The sequence below is a fragment of the Belonocnema kinseyi genome, chromosome 5, assembly GCF_010883055.1.
Source record: "Belonocnema kinseyi isolate 2016_QV_RU_SX_M_011 chromosome 5, B_treatae_v1, whole genome shotgun sequence".
In the NCBI taxonomy this organism is placed as follows: Eukaryota; Metazoa; Arthropoda; class Insecta; order Hymenoptera; family Cynipidae; genus Belonocnema; species Belonocnema kinseyi.
This window is the reverse complement of record NC_046661.1, coordinates 74,470,837-74,496,850: the sequence shown is the minus strand read 5'-3', so window position 1 is coordinate 74,496,850 and position 26,014 is coordinate 74,470,837. Positions and strand designations below refer to the sequence as shown.

Sequence of the window (26,014 nt, the reverse complement as noted above, 5' to 3'; positions counted from 1 at the left end):
TGAGTAATAAAATGTATAATTACTATATAAATTTGCATAATTATTTCAAAATTTAAAACACTTTTTTCACAATCTATTATCCCATTTATAAAATTTAAATTCTTACGGCCAAAAAATTACCGATGCTGTAAACATAGAACTTTTTCACTACTAAGCAACGTAATGCTGTGAGCGGAATGTGTTGGCTGCGAAACGAAACAAAAATTATTCTGTTAACACTTGTTGACTATTATTAGTAGTAGTAATAATAATAAAATAAATAATATAATTTAAGCATTTTTAAGTTTGGTGATTCGAATTTCGCGCCAAAAATTGTCAAGCGGCAGTCAGTGTAACCAACCATTAGAAATGAGGAAGATTGGCAACGTTGGTAAGTAATATAAGTTAACTTCAGAAGGTTCAGAGTTTCATTTTGCGTCTATGCAATCTGTGCATGTTTGCGGTTTTTGAATTTGATTTTTGTGAAATTCGTGTCTCACAACCTTTGTTTTCTGGTCGTGGACTTGTGAAGTGGAACGTCGTGAATCTTACCAAAGTTTTTCGTTTTTCTTCGTCTTCTGTTTTGTTAAATTTCGTCAGATAAAATGTCTGAACGGTCGGAACGATCTGAACGATCTGAACGCTCTGAACGCTCAGATCTAAAAACTCGTCGACTTCCGACGGAAGATCTCTCACATGTCGAATTCGAGACCTCCGAAGATGTCGAGGTTGTCCCAACTTTCGATAACATGGGTCTCCGGGATGAACTTCTTCGAGGAATATACGCCTACGGTGCGTAAATGAAACCTAACCTCACTTTCCCCTCTCATTTTTCTCCAATTACAAACTCTTTATTTCTACGTATAAACCGTTGGAAACAATTTCCTATTTAATTTTGTATTGTTCTTCCTAAATTTTAAAGTAATTTGCTCACTGAGGGATCTCAATTTTAAGTATAATTGTCAAATTTATGTATCCACTTTTACTCATTTTTTTAGAATTTTATTCACTTTCTGTAAAATTGGTGTGTGCGGAAGTCATTTTATACCGCATCTTATGTATTTTTTCTGGTTTTTTATTATTATTTCTCAATTCTTGCAAAATTTCACCACTTTGGATCATTTGGAATAATCAATTTTGAGATTATTTTCGGAACATGCTAGAATTATACATTATTTTTTAATTTAAAATGTTTTAATATTGCAAAAAAACATACATGCGCGATTTTTTTTGTCGCAATTTTTTGTTGTATTTTATGGTATATATTATCTAAAATAATAAAATAGAAAATCAAAAATAATATTTTGGATCATTGATATCTTAACTCTAAAATTAAGATATAAAATTTTTGTGCATTACATAGGCAATCAAACCGTTGCATTTTGGTTTAAAAATATGAATTTCCGAGGAAAAACTCGTCCAAAACCTAAAGTTCTTCAAAATTTTAATTTTTAAAGTCGAAGCCGAATGATTTTTATTTCAAGTAAACCATTTTTGGAAGAAAAAAAACACTAAAGTAACCAAAAATTGTTTTATCACTATTTTCCTATGTATTAAATTATCATGTAAAAGTATAAAAATATTAATATTTTGGTACAAAATTCGCTTTTTTCTTTAGTTTTCAGCAGTTAAAAAAATGGAATTTTCATCATTTTATAAGAGTTTAATTTCCACGACTTGAATCACCAAACAATTTAAAATTGAAAGTTCAATTTCCAACAGTTAAAAATTAAGGTTACAATTTTTTCAGTTGTCTTCTATTTCTAACTTACAAAAATTAAATTATCAACACCTGCATTTTAAACTGCTAAAAATTTTCAAAGATTCTAAATCTTCTTTAAATTGTAATGATTTTTGTTTGAAAATACTATTTTTCGATGTAAAGCCCCAATGTAAATAAATTTTTTTTTTAATAATTATGAATATTCTTTGAAAAGCAATAAATTTTGTATAAAAATGTTAATTTCTAACGAAAAACACTAATAATATACAAAATTGTTCAAGCTTGTAAACTTTGTTATTTGAAACCAAATACATTGGATTTAATTTTGATGTTTTTTTTTAATACCAATAATTACCGAATTAAACCACTAAGATAACAAAAAAATCTTTTTTTATTGCATTACATTTGTAAAAAAATCTATTTTCTCATATCTTTCTTTGTATGAATTAAAATGATTATTTCTGAAATTCGCATGTAAACTTATTCAAATATTTAATATTTGAATATAAAATTCGCTTTTTTTAGTTTTCATCAGTGAATAATTCTAAATATATAAGAAAATAAAAATAAAAAATCCCATTTTTAACTGCTGATAACAAAAAAAATCAATTTTGTATACAAAATTTTGGTATTTCATACCGGAATAAGTTATTTTAAGAAAAAAAAAGACATTAGATTTCAACAAAGTTTTCAACTTTTTGTACAAAATTGTAGGTTTAGATAGCGATTTTTAAAATTTATTTAAAAGAAGATTGGACATTTTTGAAAAATTTCAGATTAAATTAACGTTTTTAATACAAAATTGATTATTTTACACAAAAACCATCAGATTTCGAAGAAAATTAACAATTTTAAGAAGTTTTTTGTAATATTCTGTTAGTTTTTTTAGTCGAATATTATTCGCATTTTTAATAAAAGATTAACTTTAGATTATGGTTGCGAGTTTTATCTGAAATCGGCATTTTAAAACAAAAATAATTAAATTTAAATCCAATTATTTTTATTTAAAATAAGATTATACAAGCTTAAACAATTTCGAATTCTGTTAGCATTTTTTTGTTATACATTGTTTTGAAAAAATTATTAGATTTGAATGGTTCATAAATTTCTAATTTGAATTTATAAACCAGAATCATTATAATTTGAACAAAATGTAGAAATTTTGAGTAATTTGGGTCATTCTAATAAAAGATAATTAGGTTTAAAATAAAATTAAAAATTGTTACGTTGTAGGTTAAGCTAGCGGTTTCTGAACTATATTTTAAAGATTTACAATTGTGGAACAATGTTAAGGTTCGGTTTTTTAAATTATTTAAATCGGTAGTTTAAAAAAATCAGTACAATTAAATCCAATTTATTTGGTTTCAAATAGCAGAGTTTACAAGCTTAAACAATTTCGGATTATGTTAGTGTTTTTCGTTAGAAATTCAAAATTTTATCCAAAATTTAGTAGATTTCAAAGAAGATCCATATTTTTTATTTTAAGCTACATTGGAGTTTTGCATCGAAAATTGGTATTTTCAAACAAACATTATTATAATTTCAACAAGATTTAGAATTTTTTAACATTTTTTTGAGTATTCTAGCGTTTTTCGTCATAAAAATTTAATTTTTATAATTTGAAAGTGTAGAAAATTGAAAATGAAAAAAATTTTGAGCTAATTTTTTAACTGTTGGAAATTTATCTTTCAATTTTCAACAGTTTAAAATTTAATCTTTGGAGATTAAACTCTTGAAAATTAAACTTGAAAAATTTCGAATTATATTAGATATTAGTGTTTTTTAAAATTAAAGATTGAATTTTTAATAAAAAGTTCATTAGATTTCAAAGATAATAAATAATTTTTTAATAATTATAAGTTACAATGGAGTTTTACATCGAAAATTGGTATTAAAAAAAAAACATGATAATTTAAAGAAGATTTAGAACCTTTAAACAAGTTTTGATTAGGTATGCATTTTTCCACGAAAAAAGTGTAGTTTTTAGCCGTTCAAAATTAAATTTTCGACAGTTAGAAATAAAAGAAAATTAAAAATGGAAAAAAATGGCAAGCTAAATTTTTAACTCTATGAAATTCAAGCATCAATTTTCAACAGTTCAAAATTTTAATTTTTGGAGATTAAACTCTTGAAAATTTAACTGCTAAAACTAAATGATTAAAATTACATTTTTTAACTGCAGAAAACTAAAAAAAAAGAGCGAATATTGTATTAAAAATTAAATATTTAGATAATTCTACATAAGAATTTAATAAATAAAAATTTTAATCCATACAACAAAAAATTGAGAAAGTCGATTTTTTCAAAAATAGTATAAAAAACGAATTTTTTTTACCCGGAATTTTACAAATTTGTACAAGATTCAACAGTTTTTAAATAATTAGTTGAATTTTTTCTTTTTCAATTATTCTATTATTTAGCTTACAATGTGTGATTCAAAATTTTTTGACTTCAAAAATTTTCGATTTAAAATTTTTATATTTAAGCTTATATTTTTAATTTGAAGAATTTTTAAATGCTTTCTTAAAAATTTGAACCAAAACATTTTTATTTAATAAATAAATAAATTTTTTTTGAAATTTATTTGTGCTTTAAGCAATAAAAAGTGAACAAAAACGATTTTAAATCAGTTGAAAATTTAAGAATGTTCAGATTTTAATTTTAGAACTTGAACTGTTTCAATTTGAAAGCTTAGTGATTAAACGAACGTGAACGTGTGACTGAAAGTTTATAAATTATTTCCAACTTAAAAATAACTTTATAATAATATATTCTTAATTAAAGGATTTAAAAAAAATTTAATATTGTTTTAGTCGAAAATATTCAATTTTCGACTGAAACAATATTTGCAGTTTTTTATTTAAAAAAAGATTAATAATTGAATATTTAGCAGTATTTGAATTTTTATTTAAGGCAAGTAAATTGAAACCAAATATTTAAAAGTAAAGATTTTTTAACTGAATTGTTTGGCATAGAAAGCTTGGAATCGTTAAAATTTCGAAGAGCCTTTAAACTTTCATCGTTACAATTTTAATTGCATTTGAAAAATGCTTAATTTGTAAGTCAAATTTTAAAATTTTTATGTGTAATTTACAAATGAACATTTTTAGAAAAAATTTGAGTAATTTTAAGAAATATTTAGGAGTGTTAGAAAGATAACAAATTATCATGCAAATTTTAGAAAGTTTTCTTAAAATCTTCTAGAATCTTTTTTGAAAAGTTTGTTTAAATCTTTGACAAAAATTTTTAATATTTTCTTAAAATATTTTTTTAAAGTAAAAAGTTGTTTTTAATTTTCCTAGAAATATTAAGAAAATGTTTTTATTCTTTTGAAGCCTTTCACAATTCTTGAAAAGAATCTAACTTTTTCCTTTAAAATCTGCTAAAATCTACATTTTGTTTTATATTAGGCTATCATTTCAAGCTTTACATTAAATTTGAATCTTTTCAAAACGTTTAAATATCTCTTACAATTGCTCAAATTTCGCCTACAAATAATAAATGTTCAATTGTTACTCATACATTCAAATTATAAAGAAATTTTCTCAAATTTGCAGGATTTTCTAAAAATTGTAGAAAAAATTCAATTAATTTTGACAGATATTAGAAGTTCTGAAAAAAATTTCCAACATAATTTGAAATTTAAAACCAATTTGCAACAACTGCTAGATTTCTCAAGATTTTTAAATAAAATTTTAAAGCTCTCCAAGGATGTTTAAACTATTTAAAAAGAGATTAATTAAATTTCTAATTTAAGAAGAATTCAGTTAAAATTTTTTAATATTTAATGTTTCGAGCTTAAAATTCCTTAAAATTATATAATTTTGACAATTTTGAAGTTCATTGATTGATTTTTTAATTTAGAGCATTGAAAATGATGTGGATTTATATTTTCTTATAATGAAAAATGTTAGTACCTTCAATTTAATACGCGTAAATTATTGAGCATTTAAATGCAACATTTTTTAATTAAAAATCTTTAAATTTCAATCTTAAAAGGTCAGAATTTAACAGTTCGACTTGAAGTTTTTAGTGCCTCACGTGGAAAATTTTTTAGCTTAAGTATTCCATTTTTTAAATTTCATTGACCGTGAAAAATGTTTGCGAACCGGGAAAGGATCGGGAATTTATTTCGTCGATTAAAACGACCACCCTAAAAAGTCATTACAATTAAATTCAATGTATTTGGTTTCAATTTCGGATTATGTTAGTATTTTTTGTGTGGAAAATTGAAGTTTTTATCCGATTTCAAAGATAATTTATAATCTTTTAACAATTTAAAGTTATAATGTGGTTTTACATAGAAAATTTGTATTTAAAAAAATTATGAAATTTAAACAATATTTAGACTCTTTTAACAAGTTTGGATTATGTTTAGTATTTTTCGTCGGAAAACGTCAATTTTGTACCTATTAAAAATGGAATTTTCGACTGTTAGAAATAGAAGGAAATTGAACATGAAAAAAAATGGTAAGCTGAATTTTTAACTGTAGGAAATTCATCATTCAATTTTTAACAGTTTAAAATTTAATCTTTGGATTTGCAACAGTTAATAAAGTTTTTAAAAAATTTATATTTTGAATTTGGTTTCTATTTCTAACTGTCGAAAATTCAAGTTTCAATAGCTAAAGTTTTTACAGGCAAAAATTGAACTTCTTACGAAGAAAACCCGTAACATAATCCAAAATTTTTAGCAACCTAAAGATGTTGAAAATTGTAAATATTCTTTAAAATATAATAATCTTTTATTAAAAATGGGAATAATTTTAAAATAAAAACACTGATAAAATGTAACAGAAAACTGTTTAAAATTGTAAATTTTCTTCGAAATCTAATGATTTTTTTGTTAAAATACCTTCTTCCGGTGTGAAACGCCAACAAAACCAAAAATTATGAAAATTTAAAATCTTTAATCGATTTTCAATCATTTTTGAACTTGAGTCTTACATACACGTTTTTAGGCCTCTAGCCAACTTGCAACGTTAATTTCGGTTGTTTTTTTTTTTTCGACTTTAAATTACGAATCGAATTTGATGACTTTTCCAGGTTTCGAAAAACCGTCCGCGATTCAGCAAAGATCTATCAAACCCATAATGAAGGGCAGAGATGTAATTGCCCAAGCACAATCCGGAACTGGAAAAACCGCCACATTCTCGATAGGAATCCTGCAATCTCTGGATATTCAAGTTCGAGAAACCCAAGTTCTTGTTTTGTCGCCAACGAGAGAACTCGCCACACAAATTCAAAAAGTTGTCCTCGCCCTGGGTAATTATATGAGTGTCCAGTGCCATGTTTGCATCGGCGGAACCAATCTGGGAGAAGACATCAGAAAACTCGATTATGGACAGCACGTCGTTTCCGGAACGCCAGGAAGAGTTTTCGGTAAATCATTGCAGAAAAAATAAATTTTTCATTATTTTCATAATTTCGGTCGGTTTGAAAATAAATTTCATCTTTTTTTTTTAAAAATGCATCCAGTTTAGTAGAAATTTAATGTTTTATTGATGAAAATGCAATTTTTCTGTTAAAAATTCTTCTTCTTTGTCTGAGTATTGAACTATTTTATTTAAAAGATTTGGTTGAATCAATTTATTAAGAAATCATTTTTTGTAAGATTTATATTTTCAATTGAAAATTCATCTCTTTGGTAACTTCAGGTTTTTAGGATTGAACTATTTTAGTTGAAAATTCTTCTTTTTTGGTAAAAAAAATTTTTTTTTCGTTTGAATTTTTTATTTTTGTTGGATAAAAATAGATGAATTTCATGTAAAATTAATTTTTTTGTGAAAAATCATATTTTAGGTTTGAAAATTCAATTTTTGTAAAAAAAAATCGTCTTTTGACTTGAAGGTTCAACAATTTATATAACTTTTATTTTTTTCCTGAGTAAAAAATCATTATTTTTAGAAAATTCCTCTTTGGTTTTAAAATTATTTTGTTATTTATTTTAAAATTATTATTATTTGTGTCGAAAATTTGATTGAAAACTTTTTGGATGAAAATTTAACTCTTTTTTTTAATGTTTGTTTTTTTTTTATTTTAAAATTTCACCTGTTTTAGCTGAAATTAAATCTTTCTTGGATAAAAATGCACCTGCTATTTCCTGGGAAATTTATTTTTTGTTTAAAATTCGCATTTTTGTGTTGAATGTTTTTTTAGTTTTTTTATTTAAAAAAAAAATAATTTGATTTAAAAATGTATCTGTTGAAATAGAATATTCATTTTTCTTGGAAAAAAATGAAACTTTTTGGTTAAAAGTGGAACAATCTTCTTAAAAAGTCATACTTTTTGGCTAAAAATTCTACTATTTAGCAGAAAATTAACTTATTGTTTACACTTCTAATTTTTTTTTACTGGAAAGTAAAGTGGAATCTTCTTTGGATAAAAATTCTACTATTTCTTTCAAGTATTTTTTTAATTCATCTATTTTAAATTAAATTTCAACTTTCTTGGTTAAAAACGCAACTATTCGATTGAAAATTCAACTCTTTTTTTTTTAAATCATACTTTTTGTTTTAAAATTTCGCTGTTTTCTTACAAACTCAACTATTTCGTAGAAAATTTACGTTTTGTTTAAATGTAACATTTTGGAGTTCAAAAGAGAACACAAATTTTTTCTGGATAAAAATTCAATTATTTTTAAATCTGTTTTAGTATAAATTTCATCTTTTTTTGATGAATGTGCCACTATTTGGTAGATAATTAAACTATTTTCTTAAAAATTCATCCTTTTAGGTTGAAAAAAATTGGTCTTTTTGGGTTAAAAATTCAATTTTTTTCCTAGAACCTTAACAATTTGTTTGAAATTCATATTTTGTTGCTGATAAGTTAACTAAATTTTTTTTTTGATGAAAAATAGTTGTTGAAAATTCATCTTTTAGATTGGAAATACAATTCCTTGGATGAAAGTTAATCTCTTTTGTTAAAATTTTTTGTTTGTTAAAGATTCATCAATCTAATTAAAAAGTCATACGTTTTTCAAAACTAAAAATTTAACTATGGTTTCATTTGAATATTCTATAATTTTAGATAAAAATTCATGTGTTTCATAAAAAACAAATTATTTTTTTATTTATTTAAAAGTTTATCGTTTTTAGTAGAAATATTGCATCTTTCTTGGATAAAAATCCAATTGTTTGGTTGAAAATTCTGCTATTTCCTGGTGTTGAAAAATCAATCGACATGTTTTTGGACCAAAATTCATTTTTTTTTTAATTTGTCTTCGATTAAAAAATGTATCGTGTTTAGCAGAATTTTCATTTTTTTTTTTTTTTTTTTTTTTTTGACAAAAATTCAACTTTTTGGTATAAAATTGAAAACTTTTGTTCAAAAAGTTACACTTTTAGCTACAAATTCTTCTATTTGGCAGAAAATTAACTTATTGTTCACAGTTCTTATTTTGTTACTGAAAAGTAAACTGGACTCTTCTTTGGTTAAAAATTTTACTATTTATTTTAGGTTTTTTTTTTTAATTTTTCTATTTTAGATGAAGTTTCATCTATCTTGGATAAGAATGCAACTATTTTGTTGAAAATTTAAATATTTTTTGAGTTTGTCTTTTTTATTTTAAAATTCACTTTTTTTAGTACAAATTTCATCAATCTTGAATAAAATTGCAACTATTTGGTTGAAAATTTCACAATTTTGTTAAGAAGTCATAGTTTTGTTTGGAAATTTAAGATTTTGGTTTTAAAAAGAGGACTTAAATTTTTCTGGACGAAAATTCAACTATTAAAAAAAAAATTTATAATTAGAAATACACCATTTTCTCAAAAATTCGTCCTTTTTGGTCGAAAAATATTTGTCTTTTTGGATTGACAATTCAATTTTTTTCGTATAAACTTCTTTTTTGTTTAAAACTTTATACTTTGATCTTGATAAGTTAACTGGAATCTTCTTTCGATGAAAAGTCAATTATTTTGTTGGCATTTTTTTTCTAAATACAAAATTCATCTGTTTGAAGAAATATGTAATCTTTTTAAAATAAAAATTCAACTATTTGATAGAGGATTCAACGTTTCTGTTAAATTCATCCTTTTTGGTTAAATATTCAACTTTTGGGATTGAAAATTAATTTTTTTTTTTCAGTAACTTATTCCGTGTTTAAAATTTTATATTTTGATCTTAAGAAGTGAAGTTAAATCTTTTTTAACAGAAAATTCAACTGTTTTTTTGAAAATTTATTTTATTTATTTAAAAATTCATATTTTTTAGTAAAAATTTAATTTTTGTATGAAAATGCAACTTTTTGGTTACGAATTCTTCGTTGCTTGAGTATTCAACTTTTTTGTTGTTGAAAGATTTGGTTGAATTACTTTCTTAAATGATTCTCTTTTTTAGATTTATATATTTATATTAAGATCGAACTATTTTGGTTGATAATTTTCCTTTTCGGTTAAAAATACAAGTATTCCGGTTAAATATTTATCAATTTAGTTTGAAATTTTGAAATAAAATTACTTGGTTGAAAGTTCAACTCTTGTTACAAATTTTGGTTTGTTTTTTGAAAATTCATAATTTTAATTAAAGATTTATCTCTTCAACTTTGTCGAAAGTAAATTAGATTTTTTATAGAAAATTTAATTATTCTATTTTTAGTTGAAAACGTATGTTTTTTGGATGAAAATTCAATTATTTGGTTCACAGTTTTTCTTATTTCCAATAAGTGTTTCAACAACTTTTCTTTTATTGAAAATTAATTTTTTTAATTTAAAGTTTAACAATTCCATTTTTGTTTACATTTTTTAAATTGATTTTTTTTCTTTTTGGTTAAGAATTTAACTATTTCATTTCGAATTTATTTTATTTGGTTAAAAACTTATTTTTCTAATTTGAAATTAAAATATTCTATTTTTTAATGACAATTAATCTTTTCCAGTTGAACTTTCATCAATGTGGTTCAAAATATGGCTTTTTTTATAGAAAATTCATATTCTGGGTCGAAAATTTCCTTTTTTTTATTACAAATTTTTTGTATGGAAGATGCATTTGAGTAGAAAATGCTTTATTTTGTGTTGTAAATTTAACTTTTTTTTCGAAAATACACCTTTATAACTTAAAAACTTATTATGCTGAAAGATATTTTTTTCTCTTTATAAATTGAAAAATCTTGCTTAGTCGAAAATTTAACCCTTATTATGAATTTGTATTTTTAGTTTAATTTAACAGTTTTTTATGGAAAATTGAAATATTTTTTTGTAGAAATTTCAACTATTACGCTTTTTGTTAAGAATTGATTTTTTTGTTATGAAAGATTGATCAGTTTGGTAGAAAATTTAGATAAACATTCAACTGTTCTAGTTGAAAATTAAAGAATTTTGTTAAAAATTTACCCCTTTTGTTGGAAAATTCAACTTTGGTATAAAGTTTGTGTTTGTGGGTTGAAAGTTAAAATATTTTTGTAGAAAATTTACTTTTTGATTAAAATTCATATTATGGTGTTGAAGCGTCAACTGAAATCTTTTTTGGATGAAAATTTGTATTTGATTCATAATTTAATATGTTTTAGTAGAAATTTCATTTTATTTTGATAAAAAATGCAATTGTTTGTTTAAGAATTTATTTTCTTTATTGCTTGAGGATTCAAATATTTTTGTTTGCAAATTTTGGTTCAACCACTTTGTTAAGATTTTTTTTTTAAATTCATATTTCTATTTAAAAATCTTTCTGTTTGATTGAAATTACAATTTTTGAAAGAAATTTTATTCTTTTGAAGCCCTTCACAATTCTTGAAAATAATCTTAAGTTTTTTGTTTAAAATCTGCTAAAATCTACATTTTGTTTTATATTAGGCTATCATTTCAAGTTTTGCATTAAGTTTGTATTTGAAAAATGCTTAATTTGTAAGTCAAATTTTAAAATTTTATGTATAATTGACAAGTGAATATTTGTAGAAAAAATTTGAGTAATTTTAAGAGATATTTAGGAGTTTTAGAAAGATAAAATTTCTCCTTTCAGATATGATCAAAAGAAGAGTTCTCAGAACTCGTGCAATAAAAATGCTCGTTCTGGACGAATCTGACGAGATGTTGAATAAAGGATTCAAGGAGCAAATTTACGACGTCTATCGATATCTTCCACCAGCGACTCAAGTCGTTTTAGTCTCGGCTACACTGCCCCACGAAATCCTGGAGATGACTTCCAAATTCATGACAGATCCCATTCGAATCCTCGTCAAACGGTAACTCGTAATTTTCAATTCCCTTTTTTTTAAATGTCCTAATTTTAAAACCAGTTTGCATTCAATTGATTTACTCGAAAATTTCACAATCATTGTTGCTGAAAATCGAACTGGCTTTTTATCACTTAAGAGTTATTTTACATCTTCAATTAGAAATCTTGAAAATTAAATTTAAGAAATTAAAACAATATCAGGACGTCTACCCTACCTGAAAAAAAACCCGGAATTACCAGGGAATTTTTGTACGCCTAGAAAAACCTGGAAATATCAGTGATTTTTTTGTTCTTAAGTCAGGGATTTTTTCGAAAGTGTGCTTAATTTTTTTTTTTTTAATTGAAATATGAAATTGAATAACAGTATATTTTGTGGAAAATTCTTTTTTTCCGTTTGAAATACATTTTTTTTACTGACAATTTAACTATTACTATTCATGTATTTTGTTTGAAAATTCGTTCTCTAATGGTTGAATTTAACTATTTTTGATTAAAAAATTTAAATCTTTTATGGTTGTTATGTCAACTGATACATTTTTTGTTGAGAATTCATCTTTTTGGGATACAAATTTGATTAATTGGTTGAAAGTACATTATATATTTTAGTTGAAATTGTGTGTTTTTTTCTATAAATCTTCAATAATTCTAGATAAAGATTAATCATTTTAATTGAAACTTCATCACTTTATTTGGAAATGTTACTAATTTTTAAAAAAATTTTATTTCAAAACTGCTAATGTAATTACTCCAATTAAATATTTCATCATTTTAGTTAAAAATTCATATTTTTGTTTAAAATTACACCATTCCAGTTGAAGATTTATCATGTTAACTGAAAATTTAACTGTTCCAAATGAAATATTTTATCATTTTATTTAAAAATTGGTCCTTTTGGTAGAACAATAACTTTTTCAACTAAAAATTTAGCTATACATTTTTTTGTTGGAGAATTATCTATTTTAGTTGAAATTGCGTGTTTTTTTTAGATATAAATTAATCTTTTTTGTTGAAAATGAACCTTTTTGGTTAAAAATTCAATAATTCTAGATAAAGATAAATCATTTCAGTTGAAACTTCATCACATTATTTGGAAATGTTACTATTTTTTTAAATTTATTATTTTAAAACTGATAATGTAATTACTCCAATTAAATATTCCATCATTTTCGTTAAAAATTGTTCTTTTTGATAGAAAAGCATCTTCTTTGCTAAAAATTCATATTTTTGTTTAAAATTAAACCATTCCAGTTGAAGATTTGTCATTTTAACTGAAAATGTAATTGTTCCAAATGAAATATTTGATAATTTTATTTAAAAATTGGTCCTTTTGGTAGAACAGTAACTTTTTAAAATAACAATTGAACTATACAATTTTTTGTTGGAGAATTGTTTATTTTAGTTGAAATTGCGTGTTTTTTTTTTAAATATAAATTAATCTTTTTTGTTGACAGTTAACCTTTTTGTGGTTGAAAATTCAATAATTCTAGATAAAGATTAATCATTTCAGTTGAAAAAGTATCTTGTTTAGTTGAAAATTTTTCTGTTTGGGTATAAAAGAATCTTCTTTGTTAAAAATTCATCTTTTTCGTAGTTTTCAAATATTTCATTTGAAGATTCATCATTTTAGTTAAAAATTAATTTTAAATTGAACTTGAATTGTTTTGAAGTCTTATGAATTCATCCTGAATTTCATTTGAAAATTCATCATTTTAGTTAAAAATTCATATTTTTGTTCAAAATTAAACCATTCCAATTGAAGATTTATCATTTTGTCTATCCTTTTGTTTGAACAATAACTTCTTTAACTAAAAATTTAACTATACAATTTTTTGTTGGAGAATGATCTATTTTAGTTGAAATTGCCTGTTTTTTAAAATATAAATTAATCTTTTTTGCTAAAAATTAACCTTTTTGAGTGCGAAAAAGTACTCTATTAGCGTGACAGAAAGTACCCTTTGGTGCCAACATTGTATTCCACAGGGACTGTGAGGCCTGCGAACATAATTTGCTAAGAATCGAGTTTCCTTTTCAGTGATGAACTTACTCTCGAGGGAATCAAACAATTTTTCGTGGCAGTGGAACGCGAGGAGTGGAAATTCGACACACTCTGCGATCTCTACGACACTCTGACTATCACACAGGCCGTGATTTTTTGCAATACAAAACGTAAGGTCGACTGGCTCACTGAGAAAATGCGAGAGGCCAATTTCACCGTTTGCTCGATGCATGGTGACATGCCACAGAAAGAACGTGACAATATCATGAAGGAATTCCGGGGAGGACAGAGGTGAGAATATTGCTATTTTATTGTTATTTTACCCTATTTTCAAGATTTTCTCCTTATTTAAGCCCATAACGGTACTTTAAAAAAATGTATAATATTATTAAAGCTTTTACAAGAGAGATATTGCGAAAAAAAATATAAAACATCAGGGAATTTCTGTGAAAATTAATGGTAAAAGATAATCAGAGATACCACACAGTCACTATTAGTCACTTTTCTTTCAATAAATTAATTCATGTACTTTATTTTTGTTAATTAGCAAAAACTTTCTCCTGAAGATTATTTTTTTAGTTATAAATTTCATTTTTTGGTTGAAATTTTAACAATTTTCTTTAAAAGACATCCTTTTTGGTTGGAAATTGAACGGATTTGTTCAAAATTGATCTTTTTTTGGCTAAAAATTCCCCTCTTTCGTAGAACATTGACCTGTTGTTTAAAATTCATATTTTGTTGCTGATCCATCAACTGAAATCTTTTTTGGATGAAAACTATTTTTTATGAAAATTTGTCTTTGATTGAAAATTTACTTTTTTTTTCGTAGTAGAAATATTGCATCTTTCTTGGATAAAAATTTTGTTGAAAATTCAACTATTTCCCAGAAAATAAATTTTTTGTTTAATATTCGTATTTTTGTGTTTCTCTTTGTCATTATCAAATTAAATTTTTTTTGATAAAAATGCAACTGTTTACTTGAAAATTCAACATTTTTCTTGAAAAGTCATAATTTTTGGTTGAAAGTTATGCTGTTTTGTTGAAAATTCAACTATTTCGTAGAAAATTGACTTTTTATTTAAATTAAATATTTTGCTGTTAAAAGTGAACTGAAATCTTCTGGATAGAAATTCAACTTTTAATTGAAATGTTTTGAATTAAAAATGCATCTGTTTAAAGAGAACATTCATCTTTCTTCGATAAAAATGCAACAGTTTGGTTAAAAATTAAACTATTTTGTAGAAAATGTACTTTTTGTTTAAAATTTATATTTTTGTGTTGAAAAATCAATTTAAATCTTTTTTGGTGAAAATGTAACTCTTTTTTTGAAATTTTTGTCTTTTTCTTCTAAAAATTCGCCTGTTTCAGGACAATTTTTAATCTATCTTGTATAAAAATATAACTATTTGGTTGATAATTCAACTGTTTTGTTAAAACATCATAGTTTTCTTTTTAAAAAATTCTTGTTTTGGAATTTAAGATTCAGTTTTTTCCGTAGAAACTTATTTTTTGTTAAGAAAATTATATTTGGAATTTGAAAATTCAACTGGAATGTCTTATTGGTAGATAATGTTGGTAGAAAATCGAACATTTTTATTAAAAAATCATCCTTTTTGGTCTTTGTCTTCTTTGTTTTTCGTTTATTTATTCTTTTATTATTGCCGTTATAACTAAACTAATTTTTAAAAAACTTTTAAAATTTAATTTAAAAAGTAAATAATAATTAATTTTATAAGAAGATTCGGTAAATATCTGGCTGTTCATTTAAATCCAGTTACTATAAATTTAATACTCAAAACTAAACACAGACAGACTAAAGTTTGAACTTTTCAATTTTAATTGTTTTATTTAAAAAAAATTAATTTTCAAGTATAACTGTTCCATTTTTATGTATAAATAACAATTGAACACCTATTATTCTTAGAAAAAATTCTAGTTATTTAAAGGAGTATTTATGAAGTATGAAAAAATTCAAAATTAATTATAAATTTTTAATTATTTTAAATAATTTAAACGAAGTGTACGTTTACTGAAAAAATCTGGCTATTCATACCAAAATTTGGGTGCAACCAGTGCACGGTCTCATTTAAAATAAAATATAAATTTTTGCAGATTTCGAACAAAAAATCTAGAAGTTTTGTACGAATTTTAAAAAGGCTTCAGAATATTAAAAAAACGTTTCCAAGGAAATTTGAATATGATTTTTTATTTTGAAAAATTAATTTGAAGAGCATATCTAAAACAATTTGGAAAGATTGACAAAATTATCATACATGAAAATAATTTATTGTTTATAATAATTTATTTTTGACACTGAATCTGAATCATTAAAGTTCGTAATTTATAAAAGTCCAAAAATTTGCAGTATAAAAGTGTTAGTAGCCTCCAATTTAAACGTGTAAATTATTCAGCGTTTGAATACAACATTTTTGAATTAAAAAACGTTTAAACTTCAGTTTATAAAGTTTAAAATTCAATTTTTCCGTCTTAAATGCTTTAATTTGTAGCTCAGTTTTTATTACTGCAAATAGAAATTTTTTCGCTTCTTAATTCAATTTTTAAACATTTTTTTGAAATGTAACAAAGTTTTGCGAACCAGGAAATTATTATTTAATTATTTAAGTATTATATCTTGCGAAATTATTTATGAATATCTTGTAATAATAATTAAATTCCTAGAAACTAAAAACATTATTTATAATAAACACGCGAAACTGTATATATATATATATATATATATTCCGAGTCGATTGTTTTAAAATATGCAAAACTATAGCTGGAAAAAAATCCGGAATTGTCAGGGAATTTTTCCCAGGATTTAAGTAGAAAAAAGAAAGTTGAAAAAAATTACAAAACATTCAAAATTATTATTTCAAAATTTCACAGTTATAAAAGTATGTAAAAGATTTTAAAGCAAAATTTTGCCATATTGTATAATTTTATAACAAATCTGAGTAATTTTAAGAGATTCAAAAGTTTTGAAACAATTCTTAATTAATAAAAATTTTTTAATTGTCAAAGAAAAATAAAAAAATAAAAAAAGGATTTTAAACATCAGACGATTTCCTAAAATTTCGAAAAAGAGGTTAGAGAATTTAAAAGCCAAATTTTTTAATTTAGTAAGATTAAAAAATAAAAACAACAAATCGAGTAAATTTAAGAAATATTTTATATAATTGAAGAAATTTAAAATGAATTTTAAACTGCAACAATTTTTTAGATATGTAGATTTTCAAAGATTGAACTGAACTTTAGGAGCTTTAAAATAATTTCGAAAGTTTTCAAGTGAATAGCCAAATTGTCTTTACATTACTTGGGAAAATTTAGGAGATTATAACGTAATTTTTAAAATTTTGAAATGATATTTGAAAATTTTGAAAAAAAATCGAGTCAGTTAAAAATATTTTCAGGGATTTAAAACTTTTTAAATAGATTAGAAATATTTGAAAATTGGGAAACATTTTAGAAAATGTATCAAATATTTCTTGATTCCTTAAAAATCTTTTAAAAAGATGGCAATTTTTCATAATATTTTTTAAAATCTTATAAATTATTATAGCATTCAGTTTATAATGCGTATTTGAATTAAAGAATTTTAAAATGCAGTTTTAAAGACTTAAGCAATTAAAAATTAGAACCGTTTAAAATCGAAGATTTTTGATGAGAAAAATTTTTAGTTGATCAACTGTGAATATGAATTAAATTATGATTTGCAAATTTAAATTTCACTATAAAATTGTAAAAATAAATAATAATTGATATTAAAAAACGATTCGGCATCAGTTCACAATTTTAGGACTTCCAAATTTTAACGTTAAAAATTAAACTGTTTCAATTAGAAAGTCTTAAGCAAATGTAAACGTCATATTTAAACTTGATAAACTATTTTTAATTTTAAAATAACTTTTAAATAATATATTTATGATTAAAAGCTTTTATTAAATTTCAGTCAAAGAAATTTCATTTTTAAACCATGTAATTTTACATTTTTCAATTTAAAAAAAGACATACTTAATATTTAGAAATATTTAACTGTACATTTAAAGTCAGTAATTATAATTAAATTACTCAAAACGGAACAAAAAAGTAAACTTATAAATTACAATTTTGATGTATAAATAATATAATAATAATAATAACAATATAATAATATTCTTGGAAAAAATCGAGCAAGTTGCAGAAGTAATTCGAAGTTTTGAAAAAATTCAAAATTAATAAAAAAAATTTAATTATTTCAAATAATTTAAACGAAGTGTCCACGTGTACCGATAAAGCCCGGCTATTCTTACAAAAATTTCGGTGCAAATATTTCACGGCCTAATTTGAAACCAAATATAGATTTTGGCATATTTCGAACATGAAATTTAGAAGCTTTTTAATAATAACATTTTTTAAGATTGCTAGGAAAATTGAAAATGATTTTTTTTTTAATTATTTCAAATTCGAATAATTTTAAAAGATATTTAGAAACTGTAAAAAACTTTTAATAATATTTTTTAATTTTAAAAAACTCGAAACAACATGTAGATGTTTCAAGATCTTGAAATAGAATTTCGAAGCATTTTAAGGATTTTTAAACTATTTAAAATTAAAATAATTTAAGATAATTTAAACAGAGATTTTTCAATCGTTTACAAATTTATAGTTGGAACAAGAATTTATTTAGAATAATAACCGGTAATTTCAAATTTTAACAAATTCCGAGCTAGCACTGAAAATTTTTGAAAAGCAACAAAATTTTGAAGTGGAACAGGAAATTTTTCCAAAGAATTTTCAAATTTTAACCAATTCTGAATTGAAACTGGTATTTATCCAAAAGAATTATAATTATTCTTGGAACAGGGAATGTTAAAATTTAAATAAATTCCGAGTTGTAACAGGGATTTTTTTGTTAGAATGAATTCTAATTCTAAGTTGAAATGGGAAATTTTCGAGAAAAATTTAAATTATGAATTGGCACAGAGAATTTTACGAAAATTTTAATTCTTTTTGGAAATGGAAAATTTTCGAAAAGTATGAAATTCCGGATTTGAACAAGGAACTTTCAATATTTAACCAATTCTGAGTTAGAACTGGAATTTATCCAGGAGAATAACAATTCTCAATGGAAAATTGAATTTTTCCAACAAAATTATTGTTTAGTGTTAAAAAGAGGTATTTTCGAAAAAAATTAAATTATAAATTGGAACAGGGAATTTTTCCAAAAAGTTCGAATTCTTACAATTAGTTGAAATGAAAAATTTTCGAAATGAATTCAAATTCCGCATTTAAATAGGACATTTTTAATTTTTAACCAATTTTGAGCTGGAATTATAATTTAAAATTGCTTAAAATGGTATAATTTTGAATATTTTTAAATTCAGTAATTTGGCAGTTTAAATACATTTAATTTAAAATTGTGCAGTTGAAAAGTGTTAGTATCTTCCATTTTACATTTATAAAATATTGAGCAATTGAATACAAAATTTTTGAATTAACAAATTTTTAAACTTCAGTTTTATAAAGTTAAAAATTCAAGAGTTCCGCATAGAGGGCTTTAATTTTCAGTTCAGTTCTTATTAATGTCAGGGGATTCATTTTTTGACCGGGAATTTTACAAAACTCTTAGAATAAAAATTTTGTCCAACATTGATTTCAACCGTTTTTTAAAAATAATTGTTCAAATTGTGATTTTTATAAATAATTATATCATTAAATTTAGAATGCTTATTTCGAAAATCTTTTACTTTAAAAATTGTCCATTATAGGTTTTTAATTTTAAAAGCATATATTTTCATTTAAAGAATTTTAAAATGCAGTTTTAAAGCTTACAAAATTTATAGTTTTTAAAATCGAAGATTTTTTTATAAAAAAGAGGGTGACCAAGTTCGGTTTTAACCATTTTTTAAATAATTAATGTGCATTTTTGAAGATTTAAACAATTAAAAATTAAAAGTATTTGAAGTTGAAATTTTTTAATAAAAAATATTTTTATTTTATCAACTGTAAATATAAATAAATAAATTATTTCTAAAATAGATCTGTACTCTAAGTATAGAAATCTGAACAACAATTAATTTGACCAAACAATTCTAGATCCATTCAAAATTTGAGAATTTCCAGATTGTAACTGTTTCAATCCGAAAGTCTGATAAGAATTTTAATTAATATATCATTTATTCTGATAATTTTATTTTTAAATGAAAATTTTCATGATTTATCAATAATATATTTTTAATTCGGAGTTTCAGATCTTCCTTTATATTATTTTTGTATTAAATTTAATAAATACATTTATTAATATATTATTTATATTAATTTTTTAAGCCATTAAAAAGTGTAAACGTGCGTTTTACTATTTTCAACTTAAAAATAAATCCATGATAATATAGTCATAATTAAGGTTTTTATTAAATTTAAAATATTGTAAGTCTAAATTATTTAATTTTTATCGGATTTTATTTGAAATTTCTTAATGTAGAAAAAGAATAAGTATTTAATACTTAGCAATATTTCATTGTTCATTTCAAACGTGTAAATTGAAACCAAATATTTGAAAGAAAACAATTCGAAACTGAATTTTTTTACATAGAAAGCTTTGAATATTTAGATTTTCGAAGAACTTTTAAACTTTTAGCGTTACAATTTTAATTGTTCTATTTAAAAACTGTTTAATTTATAAATGAAATTGTTAAATTTTGACGCATAAATAACAATTAAACGCTCATTATTTGTAGACGAAATTTGAGAATTTTTAAGAGATATTCAGAAGTTTTGAAAAGATTTAAAATTAATTAAAAACTTAAAATTATTTCAAGTAATTTAAACGAAGTGTGTTAACATTTTTCTCAGAACTTCTAAATATATTTAGAAATTAATCGAAATTTTCCTACAATGTTTGAATATCCTGCAAATTAAAAAAAAATCCTTAATATCAGATAAAGATAATAATAAGATAATTTTTCAAATTGAAAAATATTTTTCAATTTTCCTAAGAATCTTAAGAAAATTTTTTATTCTTTTGAAGTCTCACAATTCTTAAAAAAATTCTAAATTTTTTTTTTGAAATCTGCAAAAATCTAGATTTTATTTTAAATTCGGCTGTAAGTATTTGAAATTATTTCAAGTTGTAAATTTAAATTGAATCTTTTTAAAACTTCTGAATATCTCTTTAAATTCTTCTAAGATTTTTCCAAATAATAAGTGTTCTATTTTTATTTATTAATTTTAATAATTTTTTTTTTAATATGCAAGATTTTCTAAAAGTAATAGAAAAAATTCAATACATTTAAAAGTTCCGTAAAAAAATTATTTTGAATTTGGAAAAATTTTAAACCCCCTCAAGATTTTGAAATTAAATTTCAAAGCTTTTAAAGGATGCCTAGAGTATTTAAAATAAAAAAATAACTTCTAATTTATGAACTGTCAAGTTAAAAAAAATTATTTTCCAATTTTTAATGTGTCTATCTTAAAATTACTTAAAATAATATAATTTTGAAATTTTTTAAAGTTCATTGCTTGATTCTTTAATTTAGAGTATTGAAAATGTTGAAGTGAATTCACATTTTTGGAACTTCAATTTTTAAAGTTTGGAATTCAAGGGTTCCACTTTGAATGTTTTAATTTTTTATTTATTAATTTATATGGAAAAATGTTTAGAATATAGTTTGATTTCTTAAATTTCATTTTTCTGCGAAAAATTTTTGAGAACCGTAAAAAAGCCGGAAAATGATCGGGAACTTTTTTCTTTGACAAAAACGACCACCCTGAATTAAGTATCTTGTTATTTGAAATTTGGGAAATTTTATAATTCGGTAATAATATATATTTTCCGCAATTTTTTATACTCATTTGAACATTCGTTACATATTTTTTTATAATTTCTGATAATCCATACAATTTTATTGTTTGAATTATGTCAATTATGCCGCTTTTTCTTATATTAAACAAAATAATAAATGAGTACATAATTATTGTTTACTAGCTGACTCTACACTATGAGGAAAAAATTATTTTAAATGGTTTTTATTTTATTTTTTTGTAATTTTTATGTATTTTTCCTATGTCAAAATAGTTTTTATTCCTTTTTTTCTCAAAATGGTTTCTAATATATATATTTTTATTTAAAAAAATTTTTTTTTGTGCAGCCGAGTGCTGATTACAACGGATGTCTGGGCTCGAGGAATCGATGTGCAACAAGTTTCTCTTGTAATTAACTATGACCTTCCTAACAACAGAGAATTGTACATTCACAGAATTGGTCGTTCAGGTCGATTCGGCAGGAAGGGTGTCTCGATCAATTTCGTAAAAACTGACGACATTCGAATTTTGAGGGACATTGAGCAGTACTACTCAACCCAAATCGACGAGATGCCAATGAATGTGGCTGATCTCATTTAATTTAATTCAATTCAGTTTGATTTAATTTAATTGTCTTTGAACTTTAAGCCGTGACTCTTTCAAGTTTTTGTCACATTATCTTCGTGGTTAATACAGATAAGTTAAATTAGCTCCTAATTTAATAAAATTATCAGATAATTATTTTGAAATGATACAACCAGATTTATACAAGTGTATGAATAAGATGCAAGATTTTCTTTAAGGACCTGTCTGTACATGTCTGTACAATATTGTAAAATATCTTTTCTATGTGTTAGTAATAAAATGTCTAGGTAAGCTAAATTAAAAAAAAAAAATTATTATCAGGGAGAAGGCGAGGAATTTTATTGGTCAGGGTGAAGTGAGGGAGTGTGAAAAAAATCGGATGAAACTCAGGCAACTTTTTGAAGAGGAATTTTATATAATTTTCAAAGATAAAAAATTTGAAATGTTTAATTTTAAATTATTTTGTTCCGCTTTTAAACGATTCTATGTTTGAAAATGAAAAGTTATATCCAAGTTCTGCGGCCATCTCGGTGGAAGATTTTTTTCAGAAATTTATTTGCCTTGTATTTGATTATAAATTTTTTTCGATTTTTAGTTTTAAGCTTACATTTATAATTTAAAGACTTTAAAAATGCAATCTTTAAGACTTAAATAATTGAAAATTTCAAACGTTTAAAGTTGAGAATTTTGGATTTAAAAACATTTTTATTTTATCAACTGTACATATGAATAAATAATTAATTTTTCAAATTGAATAATGTTAAGCAATATTTTATCGTTCTTTTGAGCGTTACAATTTTTATTTTTCTATTTGAAAAATATTTATTTTTTAGGTGAAATTATTGAATTTTGAGTGTGTCAACCTGAGTTAAAACAAAATGCAGATTCGTGCAGATTTCAAACAAAAAATGTAGAAACCTTTACTTCAGATTCGTACGACAAATTAAAAATTATATTTCATTTTGAATAATTATTTTAAGAGAACATTTAAAAAATTGTCAAAACAGAATCTGGGATACTTATAGGATTTTTTTTTATTTTCCCGGACTTTCTCAAAATTTCAGGAAAAATTTGATAAAAATGTTTTGAACTGAATAGGATTTTTCCTACCATTTTTAGAAAATCCTGCAAATTTTAAAACATTTCCATAAAATCTTCCAGATATTGTTTTGACAATTTTGGAAATCTTTTGAAATATTCTCTTACAATAATTTTTTAACATAAAAAATAATTTTCAATTTTTCTATGAATCTCAAAAAAATGTTTGTTTTTTCTTTTGCAGCCTTTCGCCATTCTTAAAAAATTCTAAATCTTTAATTTGGAATCTGTAAAAATAGAACTTGTTTAAATTATTTGAAATCATTTCATATTTTTAATTAATTTTGAATCTTTTCACAACTTGAAATATTATTTTTTATTAAATAGTAAACAGGATGTTATAAAACTTGTAGGAAAAATTCGATTCGATTTAAAAGATGTTTAGAAGTCCTTAACAAATTTCAAAAATAATTTTAATTTTGAAAAAATTTAAAACAACTTCAAGATTTCTTAAGATTTTGAAATAAAATGTTGAAGTTTTTCAAGGATATTTTAACTATTTTAAATAAATGTAATTTAACTTATAATTTAAGAAGTGTTCAGTTAAATTTTTTTTAAGTGCTTAAAATAATATAATTTTTTAATTTTTAATGGGATTTTCAACATCATAGTTGAAATTTCAGCCAAAAGGTTCATTTTCTACTAAAAAAAAAACACACACACACATTTTAATCAAATATATGAATATTTAAGTAAAAAAGATAAATTTTTAACCCAAAAAAATTCATTTATTAACGAAAATTGAACGAAAAACCGAATATTTAGATTTTTCGTTAAAAAATTAATTTTCAATAAAAGCAACAACTAATTTTCAACAACAAATGAATTTTCAACCAAAAATATTAATTTTCTACTAAAAAGAATAATTTTTAACAAAATACTTGAGTTCTCAAACCAAAATTTTAATTTTTAATGGAATGTTCAATCTCATAGTTGAATTATTCAAATATTGAATTGTCAACAAAAAAGTATATTTTCAACCAAATTCTTGATTTTTCTACCAAATAGGGGAATTTTCAACCATAATAATTAAATTTCTAACTAAGAAATCAAATTTTCTAACAAGCCATTTAATTTTTAACAAAAAAAGTTGAATTTTCTATTTAAAAAATTATGAGTTTTCAACCTAATAGTTGAATTTCTAACCCAAAAGATAAAGGTTTCTATTAAACAATTAAATTTTCAAAAAAATAGGTCAATTTTAACCAAATTCTTGATTCTTCAACAAAAAATATGATTTTCCCACTACAAAGTTATTTTCCAACAAAATAGTTCAACTTCCTACAAAACTGTTGAATTTTTAAGCTTAAAAAAATTTCTAAAAACCAATTCAATTTTTAACTCGAAATAATAAATTTTTAAAGCAAAAAAGGTCATTTTTAACTAAATAGTTGAAGTTTTGATCAAAAACTATGAATTTTCAACAAAGTAGTTAAATTGTCTACGAAATAGCGGAATTAATTAAATTTCTCACAACAAAAAAACAACAATTTTCTATAAAACAATTGAATTTTGAACCAAATATACTTGAAATTTCAACCAAAAAATATGAATTTTTTTACGAAAAAGTTAAATCGTTAAATTTTCTACAAAATTTTTGAATTTTTATGTCAGAAAAAAAGAAATTTCTACAAAGCAATTTAATTTTTAACCTGAAAATATAAATTTTCAAAACAAAACATCATTTTCAACCAAATAGTTGGATTTTCTAATTTAAAAAAATTTAATTGAATGTTCCATCCAAAAAGCCGAATTTCGAACAAAACATTCGAATTTAAAAAGTTTCAACAAGATGACTTCTTTACAAAATAGTTGAATTTTTTAATCAAATGGTAGAATTTTCAAACGAAAAAGATCAAACTTTTACCAAAAAACAGTTTGCATTTTTAACAAAATTCTTTAATTTTGCATCCCTTTCTTTCATTTTCAACCATAATAGTTGGTTTTTTAACAAAAAGCCAATTTTTTAGAACAAAAAAATTCAATTTTCAACTTGAAAACATAGATTTTTTACAAAAAAAGTTCATTTTAAATCAAATAGTTCAATTTTCGAACAAAAGGTTTTTATTATCAACAAAATAGTTGAATTGTCTACCAAATAGCGGAATTTTCAACCGAAATAGTTGAATTGCTAACCCAAAAAATGTGTTCTATAACAAAATTGGAATTTTTAACTCGAAAATATAAATTTTCAATCAAATAATTGAATTTCCTTCCAATTAACGGAATTTTCAACCAAGATAGTTGAATTTATAATTTAAGAAAAAGAAATCTTCTGTAAAACAATTGAATTTTCAGATAGAAAGTGTGCATTTTCAACAAAAAGTAAATTTTCAATAAAAAAATATCAATTACCAGTAAAAAATATGAATCTTCAATCAAATAATTAAAATTTCTTCCAATTAACGGCATTTCCAACCAAGATAGTTGAATTTATAATTCAAGAAAAAGAAATCTTCTGTAAAACAATTGAATTTTCAGATAGAAAATATGCATTTTCACGAAAAAGTTAATTTTGAATAAAAAAAAAGAATTTTCCTGCAAAAAATATGAATCTTCAATCAAATAAATGAAATTTCTTCCAATTAACGAAGCTCCCAACCAAAATAGTTGAATTTCTAACCCCAAAAAATGTTTTTTATAAAAGAAAAAATTTTTAACTCGAAAATGTGAATTTTCAA

The 26,014-nt window shown here is 22.9% G+C and overlaps 1 protein-coding gene across 1 annotated transcript; it reads left to right on the top strand.

Moving 5' to 3' along the window:
• The first annotated feature begins 398 nt into the window (after positions 1 to 398).
• LOC117172681 (eukaryotic initiation factor 4A-III) lies at positions 399 to 22,546 on the top strand. Its single transcript, XM_033360816.1, has 5 exons — positions 399 to 771; positions 6,749 to 7,084; positions 11,660 to 11,882; positions 13,908 to 14,162; positions 21,998 to 22,546. Exons 1-5 carry the CDS (start codon positions 585 to 587, stop codon positions 22,248 to 22,250), a joined length of 1,254 nt encoding a protein of 417 aa, XP_033216707.1. The 5' UTR covers positions 399 to 584; the 3' UTR covers positions 22,251 to 22,546.
• The last annotated feature ends 3,468 nt before the right edge of the window (positions 22,547 to 26,014 follow it).

Bases quoted from the DNA above. Each gene is read 5' to 3' on its own strand.
- LOC117172681 (XM_033360816.1), top strand. From the start codon at position 585: ATGTCTGAACGGTCGGAACGATCTGAACGATCTGAACGCTCTGAACGC. The intron at 7,085-11,659 runs GTAAATCATTGC...TTCTCCTTTCAG, and splicing joins AACGCCAGGAAGAGTTTTCG to ATATGATCAAAAGAAGAGTT. The intron at 14,163-21,997 runs GTGAGAATATTG...TTTTTTGTGCAG, and splicing joins GAATTCCGGGGAGGACAGAG to CCGAGTGCTGATTACAACGG.